The sequence below is a fragment of the Salmo trutta genome, chromosome 23 (assembly GCF_901001165.1).
Source record: "Salmo trutta chromosome 23, fSalTru1.1, whole genome shotgun sequence".
Lineage (NCBI taxonomy): Eukaryota > Metazoa > Chordata > Actinopteri > Salmoniformes > Salmonidae > Salmo > Salmo trutta.
The window spans coordinates 23,033,819-23,056,313 of record NC_042979.1 but is presented as its reverse complement, the minus strand read 5'-3'; the positions used below and the strand labels follow the sequence as shown (position 1 = coordinate 23,056,313).

Here is a 22,495-nt window from a genome sequence, read left to right as displayed (position 1 = left end):
GTGGAAAATATGTCTTTGTCTTATATTCTTCTCATTTGTGAGTATTCCATTTTTTGGGGTCTTTGGACCAATATCTCGTTACACTGATTTTGGTAATATTTTACTTAAATTATGCTTTATAATTGTTCTAAGTATGTATGAGTCTTTATTCTGTCGAATAAGGCTTGTAAAATGTCTCACTAAGTTGTTTTAACCTTGTTCGAAGATGTTGCCGGTGTTGCGGTAAAAGAAAGTTCTGCAGGTACATATTACCAAATGGCACTTCATTAATTGTCCAGCTCAACAGTTTTTGATTTATTTCAGGCATAAAAGTATTTTTTTGATGACAGATGTGTACACTACTTTTCACAACTAATATAGAGTAGCACAATGCTTAAAGTGCCATATCTTTCATTAAAAACAATACATTTTTAGTTGCAAAGATTCTTATCTTTCACAATATCTTATATTCTGTCTATTTCTCTAAACAGATTCAGTTCCCACTCCCACTATTGTATTTTCCACTAGCCACATCAATGTAGCTACACCTTGGTTTTAGATTTACTGTGAAAATATTATCATGACAATCCTCTGTCTGTGTATTACACTATTGCAAGACTAATAATGTATATAAGTATTGTACATATTGTGTATGTCATTGTTTTATTTATTTTGGTTGTAAATCCTCCTGGAGCCACCAGTTGCATCCCACTTGGAGAGGATAAGTCAGTCAGTAGTATAACTACACAAGGAGAAGGTGTATTAAATAAACATGGCTATTGTGAGCTCAGTTTGTTTAAATACATCAGCAAGTGCCTATTCAGATACTGTTTTTCATAGTGATGTCCCTTTCCCTTCCAGAATCCACCTCAGAGATCCCCTTCTACCAGTATACCAGTCTTCGTGCCATTGTCTGTGTTATCACCCTGCTGTTGGAATTTGTTCTGTGTCTTCTCAAATCAAATCAAATGTTATTAGTCACATGCGCAGAATACAACAGGTTCACCTTACAGTGAAATGCTTACTTACGAGCCCCTAACCGACAGTGCAGTTTTAAAAAATACGGAAAGGAATAACAGATAAAAGTAACAAGTAATTAAATGGGAGCAGTAAAAAATAACAATATATACAGGAGAGTGTCGGTACAGATTCAATGTGCGGGGGCAACGGTTAGTTGAGGTAGTATGTACATGTAGGTTGAGTTAATTGAAGTGACTATGCATAGATGACAACAGAGAGTGTGTCACGTCCTGACCAATATTTAGGTATTATTTGTATTATATTTTGGTCAGGACGTGGCAGAGGTATATTTGTTTTGTATTTTTGGGTTTTGTATGTGGTGTAGTGGGGTGTTAGTTGTTGGTATAGGTTCTAGGTTTGTTTTTCTATGTATAGTTAATTGGGGTTGGACTCCCAATTGAAGGCAGGTGTGTTGAGTTGCCTTTGATTGGGAGTCCTATATAATAGGGTGTGTTTGTCTTTGTGTTTTGTGGGTAGATGTATACTGCTCAAAAAAATAAAGGGAACACTTAAACAACACATCCTAGATCTGAATGAAATAAATAATCTTATTAAATACTTTTTTCTTTACATAGTTGAATATGCTGACAACAAAATCACACAAAAAATAATCAATGGAAATCCAATTTATCAACCCATGGAGGTCTGGATTTGGAGTCACACTCAAAATTAAAGTGGAAAACCACAGTACAGGCTATACCAACTTTGATGTAATGTCCTTAAAACAAGTCAAAATGAGGCTCAGTAGTGTGTGTGGCCTCCACGTGCCTGTATGACCTCCCTACAACGCCTGGGCATGCTCTTGATGAGGTGGCGGATGGTCTCCTGAGGGATCTCCTCCCAGACCTGGACTAAAGCATCCGCCAACTCCTGGACAGTCTGTGGTGCAACGTGGCGTTGGTGGATGGAGCGAGACATGATGTCCCAGATGTGCTCAATTGGATTCAGGTCTGGGGAACGGGCGGGCCAGTCCATAGCATCAATGCCTTCCTATTGCAGGAACTGCTGACACACTCCAGCCACATGAGATCTAGCATTGTCTTGCATTAGGAGGAACCCAGGGCCAACCGCACCAGCATATGGTCTCACAAGGGGTCTGAGGATCTCATCTCGGTACCTAATGGCAGTCAGGCTACCACTGGCGAGCACATGGAGGGCTGTGCGGCCCCCCAAAGAAATGCCACCCCACACCATGACTGACCCACCGCCAAACCGGTCATGCTGGAGGATGTTGCAGGCAGCAGAACGTTCTCCACGGTGTCTCCAGACTCTGTCACGTCTGTCACGTGCTCAGTGTGAACCTGCTTTCATCTGTGAAGAGCACAGGGCGCCAGTGGCAAATTTGCCAATCTTGGTGTTCTCTGGCAAATGCCAAACGTCCTGCACGGTGTTGGGCTGTAAGCACAACCCCCACCTGTGGACGTCGGGCCCTCATACCACCCTCATGGAGTCTGTTTCTGACCGTTTGAGCAGACACATGCACATTTGTGGCCTGCTGGAGGTCATTTTGCAGGGCTCTGGCAGTGCTCCTCCTGCTCCTCCTTGCACAAAGGCGGAGGTAGCGGTCCTGCTGCTGGGTTGTTGCCCTCCTACGGCCTCATCCACGTCTCCTGATGTACTGGCCTGTCTCCTGGTAGCGCCTCCATGCTCTGGACACTACACTGACAGACACAGCAAACCTTCTTGCCACAGCTCGCATTGATGTGCCATCCTGGATGAGCTGCACTACCTGAGTCACTTGTGTGGGTTGTAGACTCCGTCTCATGCTACCACTAGAGTGAAAGCACCGCCAGCATTCAAAAGTGACCAAAACATCAGCCAGGAAGCATAGGAACTGAGAAGTGGTCTGTGGTCCCCACCTGCAGAACCACTCCTTTATTGGGGGTGTCTTGCTAATTGCCTATAATTTCCACCTGTTGTCTATTCCATTTGCACAACAGCATGTGAAATGTATTGTCAATCAGTGTTGCTTCCTAAGTGGACAGTTTGATTTCACAGAAGTGTGATTGACTTGGAGTTACATTGTGTTGTTTAAGTGTTCCCTTTATTTTTTTGAGCAGTGTATTTTGCAATGCGTTATTTATGCCTGTAAAACTGTCACTAGTCTTATTTCGTTTTCTTGTTTTTCCTCCGTGTTCACATTCGTTTAATAAATTAACTTGTTATGGATAGGGGGCAGTATTTTCACGGCCGGATAAAAAACGTACCTGATTTAATCTGGTTATTACTCCTGCCCAGAAACTAGAATATGCATATAATTAGTAGCTTTGGATAGAAAACACTCCAAAGTTTCTAAAACTGTTTGAATGGTGTCTGTGAGTATAACAGAACTCAAATGGCAGGCCAAAACCTGAGAAGATTCTGTACAGGAAGTACCCTGTCTGACCATTTCTTGGCCTTCTTTGTCATCTCTATCCAAAACAAAGGATCTCTGCTGTAACGTGACATTTTCTAAGGCTCCCATAGGCTCTCAGAAGGCACCAGAACGTTGAATGATGACTTTGCAGCCCATGGCTGAAAAACAGTAGCGCATTTGGTAAGTGGTCGATCTGATAACACGTGAAGAGTCCATTTTACTTTCTCAGTCTTTGAACGAAAACAACGACTCCCGGTCGGAATATTATCGCTATTTTACGAGAAAAATCGCATAAAAATTGATTTTAAACAGCGTTTGACATGCTTCGAAGTACGGTAATGGAATATTTTGAAATTTTTTGTCACGATGCGCGTCAACCTTCGTTACCCTTCGGATAGTGTCTAAAACGCACGAACAAAACGCCGCTGTTTGGATATAACTATGGATTATTTGGAACCAAACCAACATTTGTTGTTTAAGTAGAAGTCCTGGGAGTGCATTCTGACGAAGAACAGCAAAGGTAATCCAATTTTTCTTATAGTAAATCTGAGTTTGGTGAGTACCAAACTTGGTGTGTGTCAAAATCGCTAGCCCGTGATGGCGAGCTATCTACTCAGAATATTGCAAAATGTGCTTTCACCGAAAAGCTATTTTAAAATCGGACACCGCGATTGCATAAAGGAGTTCTGTATCTATAATTCTTAAAATAATTGTTATGTTTTTTGTGAACGTTTATCGTGAGTAATTTAGTAAATTCACCGGAAGTGTTCGGTGGAATGCTAGTTCTGAACGTCACATGCTAATGTAAAATGATGTTTTTTATATAAATATGAACTTGATTGAACAAAACATGCATGTATTGTATAACATGTTTCCTAGGAGTGTCATCTGATGAAGATCATCAAAGGTTAGTGCTGCATTTAGCTGTGGTTTTGTTTTTTGTGACATTATATGCTAGCTTGAAAAATGGGTGTCTGATTATTTCTGGCTGGGTACTCTGCTGACATAATCTAATGTTTTGCTTTCGCTGTAAAGCCTTTTTGAAATCGGACAGTGTGGTTAGATAAAGGAGAGTCTTGTCTTTAAAATGCTGTAAAATAGTCATATGTTTGAAAAATGGAAGTTTTCGGATTTTCGAGGAGTTTGAATTTCGCGCCACGCCCAATCATTGGATATTGGAGCGGTGTTCCGCTAGCGCAGTCCTTCTCAAATAGTGGGGCGCGATGCCAGGGGGGGCGCGTGACCCCGGGGAACACGCTTTTTTTTGCCGCGTAGTAGTTTTTTTTTTAACCGAACAAGAGCACACAGCACAGAGCAGGAGATATGAAGTGCAGATAACAAACCCTTAAGAGACACCATGGAAAAATATTTAACAGGGATGAAAAGAAAGGCAGAGAGAGACGGAGATAATGAGACAAACTTAAGTCTCCCGAAAGCTAAGACGAGGAAATATGACGAAGCGTATGTCGCGCTTGGCTTCACTGTGACTACGGTGGGAGACGAGGAAAGACCGGTATGTTTACTGTTTCTAAAAATGTTGGCAGCGGACAGCATGAAGCCAAATAAATTAAGGCGTCACTTAAAGACATTACACCCCAATCACGCTGATAAGCCGCTTGAGTTATTTCAGCGAAAACGTGCCGAATATTGTCAACAATCGTCCCGCTTTGTGAATGCTACTTCAGTAAACCAGCGAGCACTGTTAGCATCATATAAGGTGGCGTTCCAAATTGCTCAGTGCAAAAAACCCCACTCCATAGCAGAAGAGCTGATACTGCCTGCAGCATTAGACACGGTCTCTGTCATGCTGGATGACGCAAGTGCTGCAAAAATAAAAACTATCCCTCTATCCAATGACACTGTCGCCAGACGTATAAATGACATTGCTAACGATATTAAAGAACAGCTGGTAGATAAACTCAAAGACAAACGTTTTGCCTTACAGTTCGATGAAGCAACTGACAGCAACAAAGACTGTTTGTTTATCGCTTATGTATGTTTTGACATGACAAACTCCCTGTGTGAGGATCTACTTTTTTGTAAATATGTCAGAGACAGAGCCACAGCTGAAGAGCTATTCAAAATGCTGGACTGCTTCCTGACTGAGAATGGGCTAAAGTGGGAGAACTGCATTGGTGTTTGCAGTGATGGTGCACAGACCATGGCAGGGATGAGAAAAGGACTTCGGGCACTCATCAAGAAGGCCTCACCTAATGCTGAGTGGACACACTGTGTTATACACAGAGAAGCACTGGCATCAAGGCACCTTTCCTCTGAATTAAGTGAGGTTATGACTGACATTGTAGGTGTAGTCAATTTTATAAAGACCAGACCACTAAAAACAAGAGTCTTCTCTGCTATCTGTGAGGAGATGGGAGCTGAACATCAAGCTGTGCTGTTTCACAGTGAAGCAAGGTGGCTGTCACGAGGAAAAGTCTTGTCCCGAGTTTTTGAGCTCAGAGAGCAGATAAGAATGTTTTTGGAGCAGGAGCACAAGTATGACATCACAGAAACATTTTGTGATGAGAACTTCCTGGCAAAACTGGCCTACCTGAGTGACATATTTGGAAAGCTAAATGAACTAAATCTACAGCTTCAAGGGAAAGATAAACACCTCCCTCAGGTCACAGACAAGATCAGCTCTTTCACTCGAAAGCTTGCAATGTGGGGCAGGCGACTTGATGAAGGAAATACTGATTCATTCGAGAACCTGCATGAATTTGTTGACACTACTGACTATGATGCCACCTCAGTGATTCCATATATTAAGGAGCATATTTCATCACTGATGGGATTCTTTAAAAAGTACTTCCCTGAAAACAGTTCCCAATATGACTGGGTGAGAGATCCTTTCAATGCACCAGCTCCAACTGGTTTCAGCTCTGCAGAGGAGGACCAGTTCATTGATATGACGTTGACTCCACATTGAGACTGAGGTTCACATCACAGACACTGAGTGAATTCTGGCTGAGTGTAGAGAGGCAGTATCCACTCTTAGGGCAGAGGGCCATGGGCATTCTTCTTCCTTTTGCAACATCTTATCTTTGTGAGACTGGCTTCTCTGCTGTTGCTGCACTGAAGACCAAGTACAGGTCCCAGCTAAACATTGTGCAGGAGCTGAGAGTTGCAGTATCATGCTTCAAACCCCGCTTCGAAAAGCTGTGCTCTGCAAAATGTGCTCATTGTAGCCATTAATCCTGACTTCCTCATTTTGATAAAAAAAAAATCTGCACAAATTGTTTTATTCATTTTTGTTTTATAGGTCAAAATGTTTCATATATTGTGCTCCTGAGTTAATGTTGCTGATCAATTTGAATTTATTATTATTTATTGATTATATTTAATTTTATTTTTCAGTATCAAATGGTCAAAAAATGTTTACAGTTTAAATAAGGGTTTAATTTTTTTTAAATTTCAGGCAAATCGATGCACTTGAAGTCTTTTCTGTTACAAACTAAAAAAAACAACGTTAATAAAGTTATTCTTTGTTGTAAGTTGATCTATATTTTTTTCTTTTTCTTTAATGTTAATAAGGATACAATGTTATGCAGAGGTGTACTTATAACAATTTTATAGGCAAATGATACTATTTACAGTCGCGGCGGAGAGTTGGGGGGGCGCAAAATGTTTACTTCTTCCTAGGGGGGCGTAACAGAAAATAATTGAGAAGCACTGCGCTAGCGGAACGTCTAGATGTAAGAGGTTAGATGATGAGCACTAACTCCTCTGCGTATTGGTCCACATTCTCCGACGATGATTTCGCTATATCGTCTAGCGACGAAGAAATCTGTGACAGAACTACCCACCACAACAGGACCAAGCAGGGGAGTAAAGAGCGGGACGCGGAATATATGTATTATTCTGAAAAGTGGACTTGGGAAGAGATACTGGCCGGAGTGGGCCCGTGGAAGTAGGCTGGGGTGGAACAGGAATGCTACATTGGGACACGTCTGGCTAGGAAGCCAGAGAGGCACCCCCAATAAAAAAAAATTTGGGGGGCACACGGGTAGTTTGGCTGGGCGTAGGAAGAGCCATAAGCCAGCTACCCGTGAGTGCAGGAAGGGGCGAAGAAGGTGGAGAGCGCCGTGTTTCGCCGAGGTGCGCACTATCTCGCCCATACGCACGCACAGCCCAGTCTGCCCTGTACCAGCACCCTGCTTGTGCAGGGCTACTAGTTCCATCCAGCCAGGACGGGTTGTGCAGGCGGTGCGATCACGGCCACCTGTGCGCCTCCATGGCTCAGTCTTTCCGGTTCCTGCCTCTCGGAGTATCCCGGGAGTGACTACTCCCAGTCTAGCACGACCAGTACCAGCAACCCAGACCAAGCTTCCAAATAGTCAGCCTGGTCCTGTTCAGCCTGTTCCCGCTCCCTGCACTAGCCCTAAGGTGCGTGTGCCCAGACTGGCACATCCAGTACCAGCCCCACGCATCAGGCATCTAGTGCGTCAGCCTAGCCTCGCCAGTCTGGTGCCGCCAGAGCCGCCCGCCAGTCAGGAGTCGCCAGAGCCGCCCGCCAGTCAGGAGTCGCCAGAGCCGCCCGCCAGTCAGGAGTCGCCAGAGCCGCCCGCCAGTCAGGAGTCGCCAGAGCCGCCCGTCTGCCCGGATCAGCCAGAGCTGCCCGTCTGCCCGGATCAGCCAGAGCCGCCCGTCTGCCCGGATCAGCCAGAGCGTCCTGTCTGCCCGGATCAGCCAGAGCGTCCCGTCTGCCCGGAGCTGCCAGAGCGGCCCGTCTGCCCGGAGGGGTCTGTTTGTGACCCGGAACCGAAGGGGTCTACCTGCGACCCGGAACCAAGGGGGTCGGCCTGCGACCCGGGACTGAGGGAATCTGCTTGTGACCCAGAACAGGGTGAGTCTGGCTACGATCCTAAATTGGAATTAAGTAACTGTGACTATAATGACTCGGCGTACGACCTGGAACCGAAGGAGTCTGCCTACTGTCCAAAGCCAAGCAAGTCTGTCTACGGTCTGGAGGGCAGTAGGCCAGAACCGGAGCCACCTCCAATATAGGTGGGTTGGGGAGGGGGGGGGGTGTAGCACAGTGCCGTTGTTGATGGCAGCCACCCTCCCTTCCCTCCCTTTAGTTTAGGGGGTTTATTTTGTATTGGGGTTTCTTTATGTTGGTGCATTCGGTGTATGCACCTTTAGGGGGGGGTAATGTCACGTCCTGACCAATATTTAGGTATTATTTGTATTATATTTTGGTCAGGACATGGCAGAGGTATATTTGTTTTGTATTTTGGGGTTTTGTGTGTGGTGTAGTGGGGTGTTAGTTGTTGGTATAGTTTCTAGGTTTGTTTTTCTATGTACAGTTAACCTGTTGGGGCTAGGGGGCAGTATTTGCACGGCCGGATAAAAAACGTACCCGATTTTAATCTGGTTACTACTCCCGCCCAGTAACTAGAATATGCATATAATTGTTTGATTTGGATAGAAAACACCCTAAAGTTTCAAAAACTGTTTGAATGGTGTCTGTGAGTATAACAGAACTCATTTGGCAGGACAAAACCTGAGAAGATTCCAAACAGGAAGCGCTCTCTCTGACCATTTCATGGCCTTCTTGATCATCTCTAACCAAAACAGGGGATCTCTGGCATGACGTGACATTTTCTAACGCTCCCATAGGCTCTCAGAAGGCGCCAGAAAGCTGAATGGTGGCTTTGCAGGCCCTGGCTGAAAAACATTAGCGCATTTTGTAAGTGGTCGATCTGAGAACAATGAGACTGGGGCGCGCGTGCCCGAGCTGACACCATGTTTACTTTCTCTCTCTTTGAACGAAAACAACCACTCCCGGTCGGAATATTAGCGCTTTTTTTACGAGAAAAATAGCATAAAAATTGATTTTAAACAGCGGTTGACATGCTTTGAAGTACGGTAATGGAATATTTAGAATTTTTTTGTCACGAAACGCGTCGGGCGCGTCACCCTTATTTACCCTTCGGATAGTGTCTTGAACGCACGAACAAAACGCCGCTATTTGGATATAACTATGGATTATTTGGGACCAAACCAACATTTGTTATTGAAGTAGAAGTCCTGGGAGTGCATTCTGACGAAGAACAGCAAAGGTAATAACATTTTTCTTATAGTAAATCTGACTTTGGTGAGGGCTAAACTTGGTGGGTGTCTAAATAGCTAGCCCTGTGATGCCGGGCTATCTACTTAGAATATTGCAAAATGTGCTTTCACCGAAAAGCTATTTTAAAATCGGACATAGCAAGTGCATATAGGAGTTCTGTATCTATAATTCTTAAAATAACTGTTATGTTTTTTGTGAACGTTTATCGTGAGTAATTTAGTAAATTCACCGGAAGTGAAGATGAAGATCATCAAAGGTTAGTGCTGCATTTAGCTGTGGTTTGGGTTTATGTGACATTATATGCTAGCTTGAAAAATGGGTGTCTGATTATTTCTGGCTGGGTACTCTGCTGACATAATCTAATGTTTTGCTTTCATTGTAAAGCCTTTTTGAAATCGGACAGTGTGGTTAGATTAACGAGAGTCTTGTCTTTAAAATGGTGTAAGATAGTCATATGTTTGAGAAATTGAAGTAATAGCATTTCTTAGGTATTTGAATATCGCGCCAAGGGATTACACTGGCTTACACTGGCTGTTGAGTAGCCCATAGAGGTTAATTGGGGTTGGACTCCCAATTGAAGGCAGGTGTGTTGAGTTGCCTTTGATTGGGAGTACTATATAATAGGGTGTGTTTGTCTTTGTGTTTTGTGGGTAGTTGTATTTTGCACTGCGTTATTTATGCCTGTAAAACTGTCACTAGTCTTATTTCGTTTTCTTGTTTTTCCTCCGTGTTCACATTCGTTTAATAAATTAAGATGATGAGCACTAACTCCTCTGCGTATTGGTCCACATTCTCCGACGATAATTTCGCTATATCGTCTAGCGACGAAGAAATCAGTGACAGAGTGGCAGTATAGACGTGGTGCATGCCTTCTCATACTCATACACAAATTGTAATGGATGTAGGAACTTCATTTGATTACTCTTTTATTTCTGAGGATGTTCCTGCACAGCAGGAAATGCAAACTTGCAGTGCATGTGAGCTTTAAAAATGCTTCTAAACTTTGTAATTTCCGCTTTGAAATTTCAACTTGATTTTCCCTAAAAGAAATGTATCAACCCCCACAAAAATCTCAATTAATTATCATCCACAAAGAAATTCACATTTCCTGTTGCTGCAGGATTATTTTCCTGCTGTAGAAAACTGGCTCAAATTAAGATCCTACATCTGTTTGTTGTTCTGAAGGCTTTTGTCATGTCTTTTATTAGCTATACAACCTGGCGGTATGATTTGTTTTCATCATACTTTTATCTCTGAAGTTGATCCGCAAGGCAATGTCAAACAGAGGTAATAGTGGTCTATTTATTCATAAATATTTACTCATGCATGTTTTTATATTATCTGTTTGAATGTACTGGTGAATTGTCGTGTCTTGACCAAAACACAACTAAGCTGCAATATGAGTATGTAGAACAATGCTCTTTACTCCCCACTGCTTGTTAATGTATTTATATTATGCAAAGTGTTTCATGTGTAATGAGTTTATGTGTCTAAAATACAGTAATTTATTAGCATTGCCTTTTTTCCTGCTCATGGATGTTGTGTTTTCCAGGGGAAATAAAGCTTGTACATTATATTGTAAATCTTGTTGGAAATGTTTAATTTATTTGGAAGTTCAGGAGCCACTCTGAGAGGAGACAGCATTGTGTTTAGATTACACAGCAGTTGAGTTTCAAAGGTCTTCAACGATCTTCAGCGGTCCGATGTCTCATGATGTTCACTGTTGTACCTGAGCTTTAGCAGAGTGTGTCGAGTCTGTTTGTCACGTAGATGTGACCACAGTGAGGGTACTGATAATGCAGGTACACTTCTATTTCTAGAGATGAGAAGGCACCAACATCACCCCTGCAAACAATACTGCAAACGGCTTGCAATACACATCTTCATACTGTATGAAGCTCATGTCTATTTCCATCAGTAGAAATGACTTGTCAGAGAACATGAAGAGGTGTGGAAAGACACAGTAATGGAATTGTGGTCATGATCTAGACTGAGATGTGCTACAATAAGCCATTGTGCTGCAACTGGTCCCCTAACACTCTGTCCCTAGCCCTCAAACCCAGATGGATGAGAAAAACATCTATCATTCAACAATTTAAATAAATAACATGCCAATTGTATAATTTCTGGATATATTGCAAGATTCACATAAAAAAAGTCCAGCCTTTAAAAAGAAACTGGTGCATCCTACAAGGAGTTGAAGTTAATGTTATCCAGTACTATCCAGTACTCTCACAGAAATCTTAATTATTTAAGAAACAATCCATAACCTTTCCACCTGTGGTTTACCAAAACATGTAAAACAATTTATTGGTGGTGATGAAATAAATTCCTGTTTTCCATTTCTTCAATGCATGGATTTGTTTCCAAAAAACGAAGTTAGCCATAAATCCACAAAGGTAATGTGATCTGTGGTTGCAATCCAAGCCATAACTTAGTTGGCACAGACTGGTTACTCTGACTGGAAATATGTATTATGTAAACTAAACAGACATGGATCAAGGTTTCTGCCATTTCCTCATTTGGAGAAGCATTAGTCACCTCCATTACAGAGCTATAAAAGTTTTGGGGTGAAAAAGCTCCAACAAGAAACTATCCATCAAATTGTCCAACTTCAAATAAACCCAATAGATCAGTAACTGAACTCATTTGATCATGTCAATGTGTGTGTTGTGTTGGCTTCTGAGAATATGAAAATATACATATTCATGTCACTGATGGAGTGCTGAGGTTTAGAGGGTCTACACCAGAAGTGAATGGTTATAGGAGGAAGGTAAATAGTTTGAGCAATTAAGCTTGGAATGTGTTGAGTGCAGGGAAGTGATTACATGTGGCAGGCATTGATAAGGGGAGAGAGCCATGGATTAGTGATGGAGGGGTGTTGAGGTCAAGTCACCTTAATGGAGAAATAAAAGTACATGGCTCGTATCACTAGTGTCCTGCCTAGCAGGAAAGAACGATGTTTGTATAGATATGTAGGAGGAGACTTAGCAAATGAGGAATGGTGAAAAATCAGTGCTTTTGTGAAATCTTGGTTAAGCTTTTATAATGTCTGTTGAGATTTTTCCTCTGAGAAATAGAACCTAACAGTTGTTAGGGTGATGTTGCTGTTAAGCTACTGCATATTTATTTTTGGTTTTGATTATTTGTGTGGGAAGAGTTTAAAGTTACTCTTTTGAAAAGTCAACTAGTTAATTTGATCAAATAATCACAAGATTTCTCATATTTGAAATAGCTGTGCTGTAGTTACCTATATTTTCAGGAAGTTTTATGTAGGGTGGACCACATGGACAGCCCCTTAGTGGTCAATGAAAACAAGGTCATTTTCTTCAGCGTCACTAGTGATCTGTCACAACATCACACGTGAGTCTCCATATCCTCCTCTGTAGGTTTTTCTGTGTCCTACCAAACACATCAGTTTTCTCACATGACAATCTATGTGTGGAGTTCACTTCACTGACGGGAAAAAGTGGAAAATATGTCTTTGTCTTATATTCTTCTCATTTGTGAGTATTCAATTATTTTGGTTTTTTGAATAAAAATCTCTTTACACTGATTATAAGCTTTGTTAATATGTTACTTAATGTATGCTTTATAACTTGTTCTAAGTATGTATGAGCCTTTATTATGCCTTATAGTAAGGCTTGTAAAATGTCTCACTAAGTTGTTTTTACCTTGTTCGAAGATGTTGCCGGTGTTGCGGTAAAAGGAAGTTGTGCAGGTACATATGACCAAAAGTCACTTCATTAATTGTCCAGCTCAACAGCTATTGATTTATTTCAGGCATAAAATACTTTTTTTGATTAGAGATTTGTACACTACTTTTCACAATAGAGTAGCACAATGGTTGAACTGCCATATCTTTATTAAGAAATGTATTTTGTTGCAAATAGAGAGACAAGGAAGTGATACTCCACATACAAACACATTCTGAACCAAGATTCTTATCACTCACAATTTCATAGATTCTCTCTATTTCTCTAAACAGATTCGGTTCCCACTCCCACTATTGTATTTTCCTCTGGGTACATCAATGTAGCTACACCTGTTACAGTACGCTGTGAGTCACCAAAAGGCACAGAGTGCATTTTCTACAGAGATCATGACCCCAACCCTATAAGAAAACTGGATTACAAGCAGGGTGCTTGCCAGTTCAAGTTGTTGTGGAATGAGTTCAAAAAGTGGAACAAGACTGAAGTTGATCTCAGCTGTGTAATTCTACAGAACAGAGAAGGTAAAACGAGCAAAACCTCAGAACCTAGTGATGCTCGAAGACTTATAGTGAGTGGTAAGTGTCAGTTTTACAGTACTCCAAAGCACATGTTTACCAGAGTACACTTCCTACTTGTTAATTGACTTGATAAATTACTTTCACAATTTACAAACAGATCCAATTGGAAAGCCCAGTGTTCATGTGGAGAAGATTGGGAATTACCTCAATCTTCGATGTGAGGCCAAGGCTGGCACCTCATGCTACTTTTATCTGAACAATGGTGACTCAAACTTCAATAAACGACCCTTCATAGACAATGTCTGTGTGGGGAGAGTGGCAGAAGAGGAACTGCAGAGGAAGAGGAGCAGTGCTGGAGAGATCTTCATCACCTGTGCTGTGGAGCTGGTGGTAGAGGGTGAACATACTGTGTCATCACAGCGTAGTGAATCCCTCGGTATCACCATAGATGGTGAGAAAGACTAGAGCCCATCAATTTCTGTGATTTCAAATGTGTCAATCTTCTATCGGTCTATTGTTGTATTGCAAGACTAATATATTATTATTGTAGACATATCAAAGCTTTATTAATTTCCGTATTAAATCCTCCAGGAGCTACTAGTTCCCCATCAGCGTTCAGTTTAATCATACCTGGTCAGGAGAAGACAAGCACCAATGTCACAGCCCAAGGAAGAGGTGAGTAACATTGGTTGAGTTTTAGATTAACTGTGAAAATATTATCATGACAATACTCTGTTTGTCTATTACTGTATTGCAAGACTAATACTGTATATAATTATTGTACATACTGTGTATATCATTGTTTTATTTACTTTGGTTGTAAATCCTCCTGGAGCCACCAGTTCCATCCCACTTGGAGAGGATAGGTCAGTCAGTAGTATAACTACACAAGGAGAAGGTGTATTGAATAAACATGGTTATTGTGAGCTCAGTTTGTTGAAGTACATCAGCAAGTGCCTATTCAGATACTGTTTTTGATAGTGATGTCCCTTTCCCTTCCAGAATCCGCCTCAGAGATCCCCTTCTACCAGTACACCAGTCTTCGTGCTGTTGTCTATGTAATCATTCTGCTGATGGAATCTTTTCTGTGTCTTCTCTGGTATAGACGTGGTGCATGCCTTCTCATACTCACACAAATTGTAACGGATGTAGGAACTTCATTTGATTACTCTTTTATTTCTGAGAATTTTCCTGCACAGCAGGAAATGCAAACTTGCAGTGCATTTGAGCATTAGAAATGCTTCAAAAGTTTCTAATTTCTGCTTTGAAATTTTCAAACTTGATTTGCCCTAAAAGAAATGTATCAACCCCAACAAATATTTCCATTAATTATCATCCACATAATAATTCACATTTCCTGTTCCTGCAGGATTATTTTCCTGCTGTAGCAAACTGTCTCAAATTAAGATCCTACATCTGTTTGTTGTTCAGAAGGCTTTTGTCATGTCTTTTATTAGATATACAACCTGGCGGTATGATTTGTTTTCATCATACTTTTATCTCTGAAGTTGATCCGCAAGGCAATGTCAAACGGAGGTAAGAGGGGTCTATTTATTCATAAATATTTACTCATGTATTTTTTGGGGGATTATCTGTTTGATGTACTGGTGAATTGTCGTGTCTTGACCAAAACCCATCTAAGATGTAATATGTGTGTGTGGAACAAATCTCTTTTCTCCCCATTGCTTGTTAATGTATTTTATATTATGCAAAGTGTTTCAAGTGCAATAAGTTTATATGTCTAAAACAGAGCAATTTTATTAGCATTTCATTTTTTTCTGCTCATGGATGTTGTGTTTTCCAGGGGAAATAAAGCTTGTACATTATATTGTAAATCTTGTTGGAAATGTTTAATTTATTTGGAAGTTGAGGAGCCACTCTGAGAGGAGACAGCATTGTGTTTAGATTACACAGCAGTTGAGTTTCAAAGGTCTTCAACGATTTTCAACGGTCCGATGTCTGATGATGTTCACTGTTGTACCTGAGCTTTAGCAGAGTGTGTCGAGTCTGTTTGTCACGTAGATGTGACCACAGTGAGGGTACTGATAATGCAGGTACACTTCTATTTCTAGAGATGAGAAGGCACCAACATCACCCCTGCAAACAACACCGCAAACGGCTTGCTATACATATCTTCATACTGTATGAAGCTCATGTCTATATCTATCAATAGAAATGACTTGTCAGAGAACATGAAGAGGTGTGGAAAGACACAGTAATGGAATTGTGGTCATGATCTAGACTGAGATGTGCTACAATAAGCCATTGTGCTGCAACTGGTCCCCTAACACTCTGTCCCTAGCCCTCAAACCCAGATGGATGAGAAAAACATCTATCATTCAACAATTTAAATAAATAAAATGCCAGTTGTATAATTTCTGGATATATTGCAAGATTCACATAAAAAAATGTCCAACCTTTAAAAAGAAACTGGTGCGTCCTAGAAGGAGTTGATGTTAATCTTATCCAGGACTATCCAGTACTCTCACAGAAATCTTAATTATTTAAGAAACAATCCATAACTTTTCCACGTGTGTTTACTAAAAAATGTGACACAATATTGATTGGTGGTGATGAAATAAAAAACAACTAAAATATATTTGGATTCCTGTTTTGCATTTCTTCAATGCTTGGATTTGTTTCCAAAAAACGATGTTAGCCAAAAATCCACAAAAGTAATGTGATCTATGGATGCAATCCAAGCCATAACTTAGTTGGCACAGATTGATTACTCAGACTGGAAATATGTATTATGTAAACTAAACAGACATGGATCAAGGTACCTGCAATTTCCTCATTTGGAGAAGCATTAGTGACCTCCATTACAAAGCTATAGAAGTTGTGGGTTGAAAAAGCTCAAACAAGAAACTATCCATCAAATTGTCCAACTTCAAATAAACCCAATAGGTCAGTAACTGAACTCATTTGATCATGTCAATGTGTGTGTTGTGTTGGGATCTGAGAATATGAAAATATACATATTCATGTCACTGATGGAGTGCTGAGGTTTAGAGGGTCTACACCAGAAGTGAATGGTTATAGGAGGAAAATACATAGTGTGTACAATTAAGCTTGGATTGTGTTGAGTGCAGGGAAGCAATTACATGTGGCAGGCATTGATGAAGGGAGAGAGCCATGGATTACTGATGGAGGGGTGTTGAGGTCAAGTCAGGTCACCTTAAGGGAGAATTATAAATTTATGGCCCGTATCTCTTGTGTCCTGCCTAGCAGTTGTTAGGGTGATGTTGCTGTTAAGCTACTGCGTATTTAGTTTTGGTTTTGTTTATTTGTGTGTGTAGATTTTAAAGTTACTCTTTGAAAAGTCAACAAGTTTATTTGATCAATGATTCACTAGAGTTCTCACATTTGAAATAGCTGTGCTGTAGTTACCTATATTTTCAGGAAGTTTTATGTAGGGTGGACCACATGGACAGCCCCTTAGTGGTCAATGAAAATAAGGTCATTTTCTTCAGTGTCACTAATGATCTCTGACAACATCAGACGTGAGTCTCCATATCCTCCTCTGTAGGTTTCTGTGTCCTACCAAACACACATCAGTTTTCTCACATGACAATCTATGTGTGGAGTTCACTTCACTGACGGAAGAAAGTGGAAAATATGTCTTTGTCTTATATTCTTCTCATTTGTGAGTATTCAATTATTTTGGTCTTTGGATCAATATGTCTTTACACTGATTTTAAGTTTTGGGAATATGTTACTTAATGTACTGTATGCTTTATAACTTGTTCTAAGTATGTATGAGCCTTTATTATGTCTTATAGTAAGGCTTGTAAAATGTCTCACTAAGTTGTTTTTACCTTGTTCAAAGATGTTGCCGGTGTTGCGGTAAAAGAAAGTTGTGCAGGTACATATTACCAAAAGTCACTTCATTAATTGTCCAGCTCAACAGCTATTGATTTATTTCAAGCATAAAAGTATTTTTTGATGACAGATTTGTACGCTACTTTTCACAATAGAGTAGCACAATGCTTAAAGTGCCACATCTTTAATAAGAAATGTATTTAGTTGCAAATAGAGAGACAAGGAAGTGATACTCCACATACAAACACATTCTGAACCAAGATTCTTATCACTCACAATTTCATAGATTCTCTCTATTTCTCTAAACAGATTCGGTTCCCACTCCCACTATTGTATTTTCCTCTGGGTACATCAATGTAGCTACACCTGTTACAGTACGCTGTGAGTCACCAAAAGGCACAGAGTGCATTTTCTACAGAGATCATGACCCCAACCATATAAGAATAGTGGATTACAAGCAGGGTGCTTGCCAGTTCAAGTTGTTATGGAATGAGTTCAAAAAGTGGAACAAGACTGAAGTAGATCTCAGCTGTGTAATTCTACAGAACAGAGAAGATAAAACGATCAAAACCTCAAAACCTAGTGATGCTCGAAGACTTAATGTGGGTGGTAAGTGACAGTTTTACAGTACTCCAAAGCACATGTTTACCATAGTACACTTCCCACTTGTTAACTGACTTCATAAATTACTTTCACAATTTACCAACAGATCCAATTGGAAAGCCCAGTGTTCATGTGGAGAAGATTGGGAATTACCTCAATCTTCGATGTGAGGCCAAGGCTGGCACCTCATGCTACTTTTATCTGAACAATGGTGACTCACACTTCAAAAAACTACCCTACAAAGACAATGTCTGTGTGGGGAGAGTGGCAGAAGAGGAACTGCAGAGGAAGAGGAGCAGTGCTGGAGAGATCTTCATCACCTGTGCTGTGGAGCTGGTGGTAGAGGGTGAAGATACTGTGACATCACAGCATAGTGAACCCCTCGGTATCACCATAGATGGTGAGGAAGACTAAAGCCCATCAATTTCTGTGATTTCAAATGTGTCATTCTTCTGTTGGTCTATTGTTGTATTGCAAGACTAATATATTATTATTGTACACATATCAATGTTTTAATTATTATAGTTGTATATCCTCCAGGAGCTACTAGTTCCCCATCAGCGTTCAGTTTAATCATAACTGTTCAGGAGGAGACAAGCACCAATGTCACAGCCCAAGGAAGAGGTGAGTAACATTGTTTTGGTTTTAGATTAACTGTTAGTAGTCCTAAGAACTTCAAATTGCAAGTTTAGTGAATGACTCTGCTTCTAAATGTACAGCTATTGATACGTTTCTAACATCTCTAACCTGTTAAGTATCTCGATAGTCACTGTTAGTAAAGCTTAGTTGCACAAACATTCTAGTCATTGTAAGGTCAGGTTATACTGTACAGATGACTCACTGTCAGTGAGCCTTCATTCAGTTTCTTCAGGTCCAGTGTTCCTCGTCATCATCAGTCTGGGTGCTGTTTCCTTTATTTTGGTTCTGCTAGCTGGGTCTGTGCTGTGTGTTCTCCAACGCAAGTGTGGTGCGTACTTTCAGATAGGTCTACTCATAGTACATTCTTATTTTGTTCCAAAGGCTATTTGAGTTATTTTCAAAATTGCTAAATTATCTCTATGCATCTTTTGAAGGGGTTCAAGGCAGGCATGTAAATACTGGGTAAGACTGGTGTATTCATTTTAGATTCACAATATTTTTTCTTTATTCATGCACGGCTATATCTTTCTGACTGTACTGCATTGTCTCAACAGAAGCCCACCTGAGCAGCAAGACCAAACCCCACCTTGTGTCTGTGAGTATGAGAGTTAACTAAATCACCACTGCCTTTATCTTCTTTTGTTCAGTGTTTTATTATCCATCATTCTCTCATTTTAAACAGATTCTGTCATCACAAAGCCGTCTAGGGATGAGGTGAGTTGGTTTGAACCAGTGCAGTGTGAAGTAGCCTACTATGCACTTTACTTCCACGATATCAAGCAATATTGCCAATATCACCAATGACAACCCTACTGTGCACACAACTCAAAGTGACTTGATCTCTCTCTTACAGGAAGAGGACAGTAGTCTGCAATACACTACAGTGACATATACCAGTGACCAAGCTAGTCTTCAATATGCAACAGTGACATCTACCGGTAACCAAGTTGGACCTGGGCGCAGCAAGATCAAGTTTGAAATAGCTGGAGAGTACGCCCTCTTAGCAGAATCATAGAAGAAGAAACATTTACTGGATAACATGTTTTGCCATAGTTTACAGTTACAATCCTAGCTTTTTTCTTCATATTGAATCATAATTTACTCATAGCACAAAAGAACACTGCCACAACAACAAAGATATCTACTAATATCTGAAATCAAGCAGCTCCAACTATTTGCATTTTAGGTTAAATGAAATAAATGACAAATAAACTTTGTATGAAACATAGAAGAAATATTTTCCTATATTGAGTTACCCAATCTAGTCAGCAGTCACCAATCAGTAGTCACCAATCTATTTCACTCCTTGACAAGAGTCAATAGAGACTCAAATCCACAAGAGCGTAGAACACATGTCAAACTTTGCTTGTTACATCTCTACATCTCTCTCTCCCTTTCTGATCTCTCGCTCTCTACATCTCTCTCTTTAACCTTGTCTGGTGTATATTAGTTTTCAGTGGTGGAAAAAGTACTCAACTGTCATACTTGAGGAAAAGTAAAGATACCTTCATAGAAAATGACTCAAGTAAAAGTCACCCAGTAAAATTCTACTAGAGTAAAACTCTATAAGTATTTGGTTTAAAATATACTTAAGTATGAAAAATAAAAGTATGAATAATTTCAAATTCCTTATAAATTCCTAACCAGAATCCACCATTTTCTTTTTTTTCTCTTTTTTTTTAACGGAATGCCAGGGGCACACTCCAACACTCAGCCATCATTTACAAACAAATCATGTCAGTTTAGTGAGTCCGCCAGATCAGAGGCAGTACGGATGACCAGGGAAGTTCGGTTGATAAGTCTGTGAATGTGACTATTTTCCTGGCCTGCTAAGCATTCAAAATGTAACTAGTACTTTTGGGTCTCAAGGAAAATGTATGGAGTAAAAAGTACAATATTTTCTTAAGAATGCAGTGAACCAAAAGGTAAAGTAGTCAAAAATATAAATAGTAAAGTATAGATACCCCAAAAAGCTACTTAAGTATTACTTTAAAGTATTTTTACATTTTACATTTTAGTCATTTAGCAGACGCTCTTATCCAGAGCGATTTACAGTAGTGAATGCATACATTTTTTTTTTTTTCTCGTACTGGTCCCCCGTGGGAATCGAACCCACAACCCTGGCATTGCAAACACCATGCTCTACCAACTGAGCCACAGGGAGGCCACTGTTAATTTAAAAAATATATTTTGTTAATAAAACGGTTTACTTACAGTATGTGCCTTGACTTCCACCTGTTGATACACCACCTCCATATTTCCTCTCTCTGCTTCCTGATTTACATATCAAATCAAATCTTCTTGGTCACATACACATGTTTAGCAGATGTTAATGTGAGTGTAGCGAAATGCTTGTGCTTCTAGTTCCGACCATGCAGTAATATCTAACAAGTAATCTAACAATTTCACAACAAATTCCATTTACACACAAGTGTAAAGGAATGAATAAGAATATGTACATATAAATATATGGATGAGCAATAGCCGAATGGCATAGGCAAGATGCAATAGATGGTATAGAGTACTCTATATACCTATGAGATGAGTAATGTAGGGTATGTAAACATTATATAACTGGGCATTGTTTAAAGTGACTAGTGATACATTTATTACATCAAATGTTTTATTATTAAAGTGGCTAGAGATTTGAGTCAGTATGTTGGCAGCAGCCACTCAATGTTAATGATGGCTGTTTAACAGTCTGATGGCCTTGAGATAGAAGCTGTTTTTTAGTCTCTCAGTCCCAGCTTTGATGCACCTGTACTGACCTCGCCTTCTGGATGATAGCGGGGTGAACAGGCAGTGGCTCGGGTGGTTGTTGTCCTTGATGATCTTTTTGGCCTTCCTGTGACATCGGGTGGTGTAAGTGTCCTGGAGGGCAGGTAGTTTGCCCCCGGTGATGCGTTGTGCAGACCTCACTACCCTTTAGAGAGCCTTACGGTTGTGGGCGGAGCAGTTGCCGTACCAGTTGGTGATACAGCCCGACAGGATGCTCTCGATTGTGCATCTGTAAAAGTTTGAGTGTTTTTAGTGTTTCTTCAGCCTCCTGAGGTTGAAGAGGTGCTATTGCGCATTTTTCACCACGCTGTCTGTGTGGGTGGACCATTTCAGTTTGTCCATGATGTGTACGCCAAGGAACTTATAACTTTCCACCTTCTCCACTACTGTCCCATCGATGTGGATAGGGGGATGTTCCCTCAGCTGTTTCCTGATGTTCACGATCATCTCCTATTGTTTTGTTGACATTGAGTGTGAAGTTATTTTCCTGGCACCATACTCCGAGGACCCTCACCTCCTCCCTGTAGGCCGTCTCGTCGTTGTTGGTAAAATCTGCTACTCTGTGGACCCCACCTCTTCCTGTAGTCTGTCAACATCTGTTCCTCTCAGACCAATTGCATTCTCATACTGGGCTATAAATAGATGTGCAAAGGTTTTAAGATGTGATTCATTTGAACAAGTATACTTGATGCATGTGTAAATGAACAGCTTTCTTGATGAATAAGTAAATTATTCATGTGCAAAGCTTCAACTAGAGACAAATGAAACCCACATGATAATTGCAACAATTCAATAATATTTTAAATTGATTTTTTTTCAACTACAAGTGGTTCCTCCTGGTTAGGCCCAACCTAATGTCTAAAACACAGAACAAAATCTTGCATGAACATAACTCTCATAACCCCTATCTCCCAACAGAGGTAACATGTTTGTTACGGATCTTAGGACAGAATAGGCCCACCCAGATCAGTCTTATCTACACCTGCAATTG

General features: G+C 40.5%; 2 protein-coding genes across 4 annotated transcripts in view; both read left to right on the top strand.

Moving 5' to 3' along the window:
* The window catches only part of LOC115159618 (uncharacterized), a 42,845-nt gene continuing 20,350 nt past the window's right edge, over positions 1–22,495 (top strand). Inside the window, exons 1-2 of the mRNA XM_029709511.1 lie at positions 1–37; positions 206–241. Of these exons, the coding sequence (XP_029565371.1) occupies positions 10–37; positions 206–241 (64 nt within the window). The 5' untranslated portion in view covers positions 1–9. The remainder of the gene's footprint in view (positions 38–205; positions 242–22,495) is intronic.
* Positions 16,747–19,957, top strand: LOC115159620 (uncharacterized). Of its 3 annotated transcripts, none has more exons than XM_029709523.1 (10): positions 16,747–17,308; positions 17,492–17,527; positions 17,794–18,093; positions 18,194–18,487; positions 18,628–18,711; positions 18,935–19,054; positions 19,161–19,188; positions 19,281–19,321; positions 19,409–19,440; positions 19,580–19,957. In XM_029709523.1, exons 1-10 carry the CDS (start codon positions 17,281–17,283, stop codon positions 19,739–19,741), a joined length of 1,125 nt encoding a protein of 374 aa, XP_029565383.1. In that variant the 5' UTR covers positions 16,747–17,280; the 3' UTR covers positions 19,742–19,957. The 3 variants fall into 3 exon arrangements, with proteins under 3 accessions (XP_029565383.1, XP_029565384.1, XP_029565382.1); XM_029709524.1 differs by having other exon boundaries at positions 18,613–18,711; positions 18,950–19,054; XM_029709522.1 differs by having other exon boundaries at positions 18,613–18,711.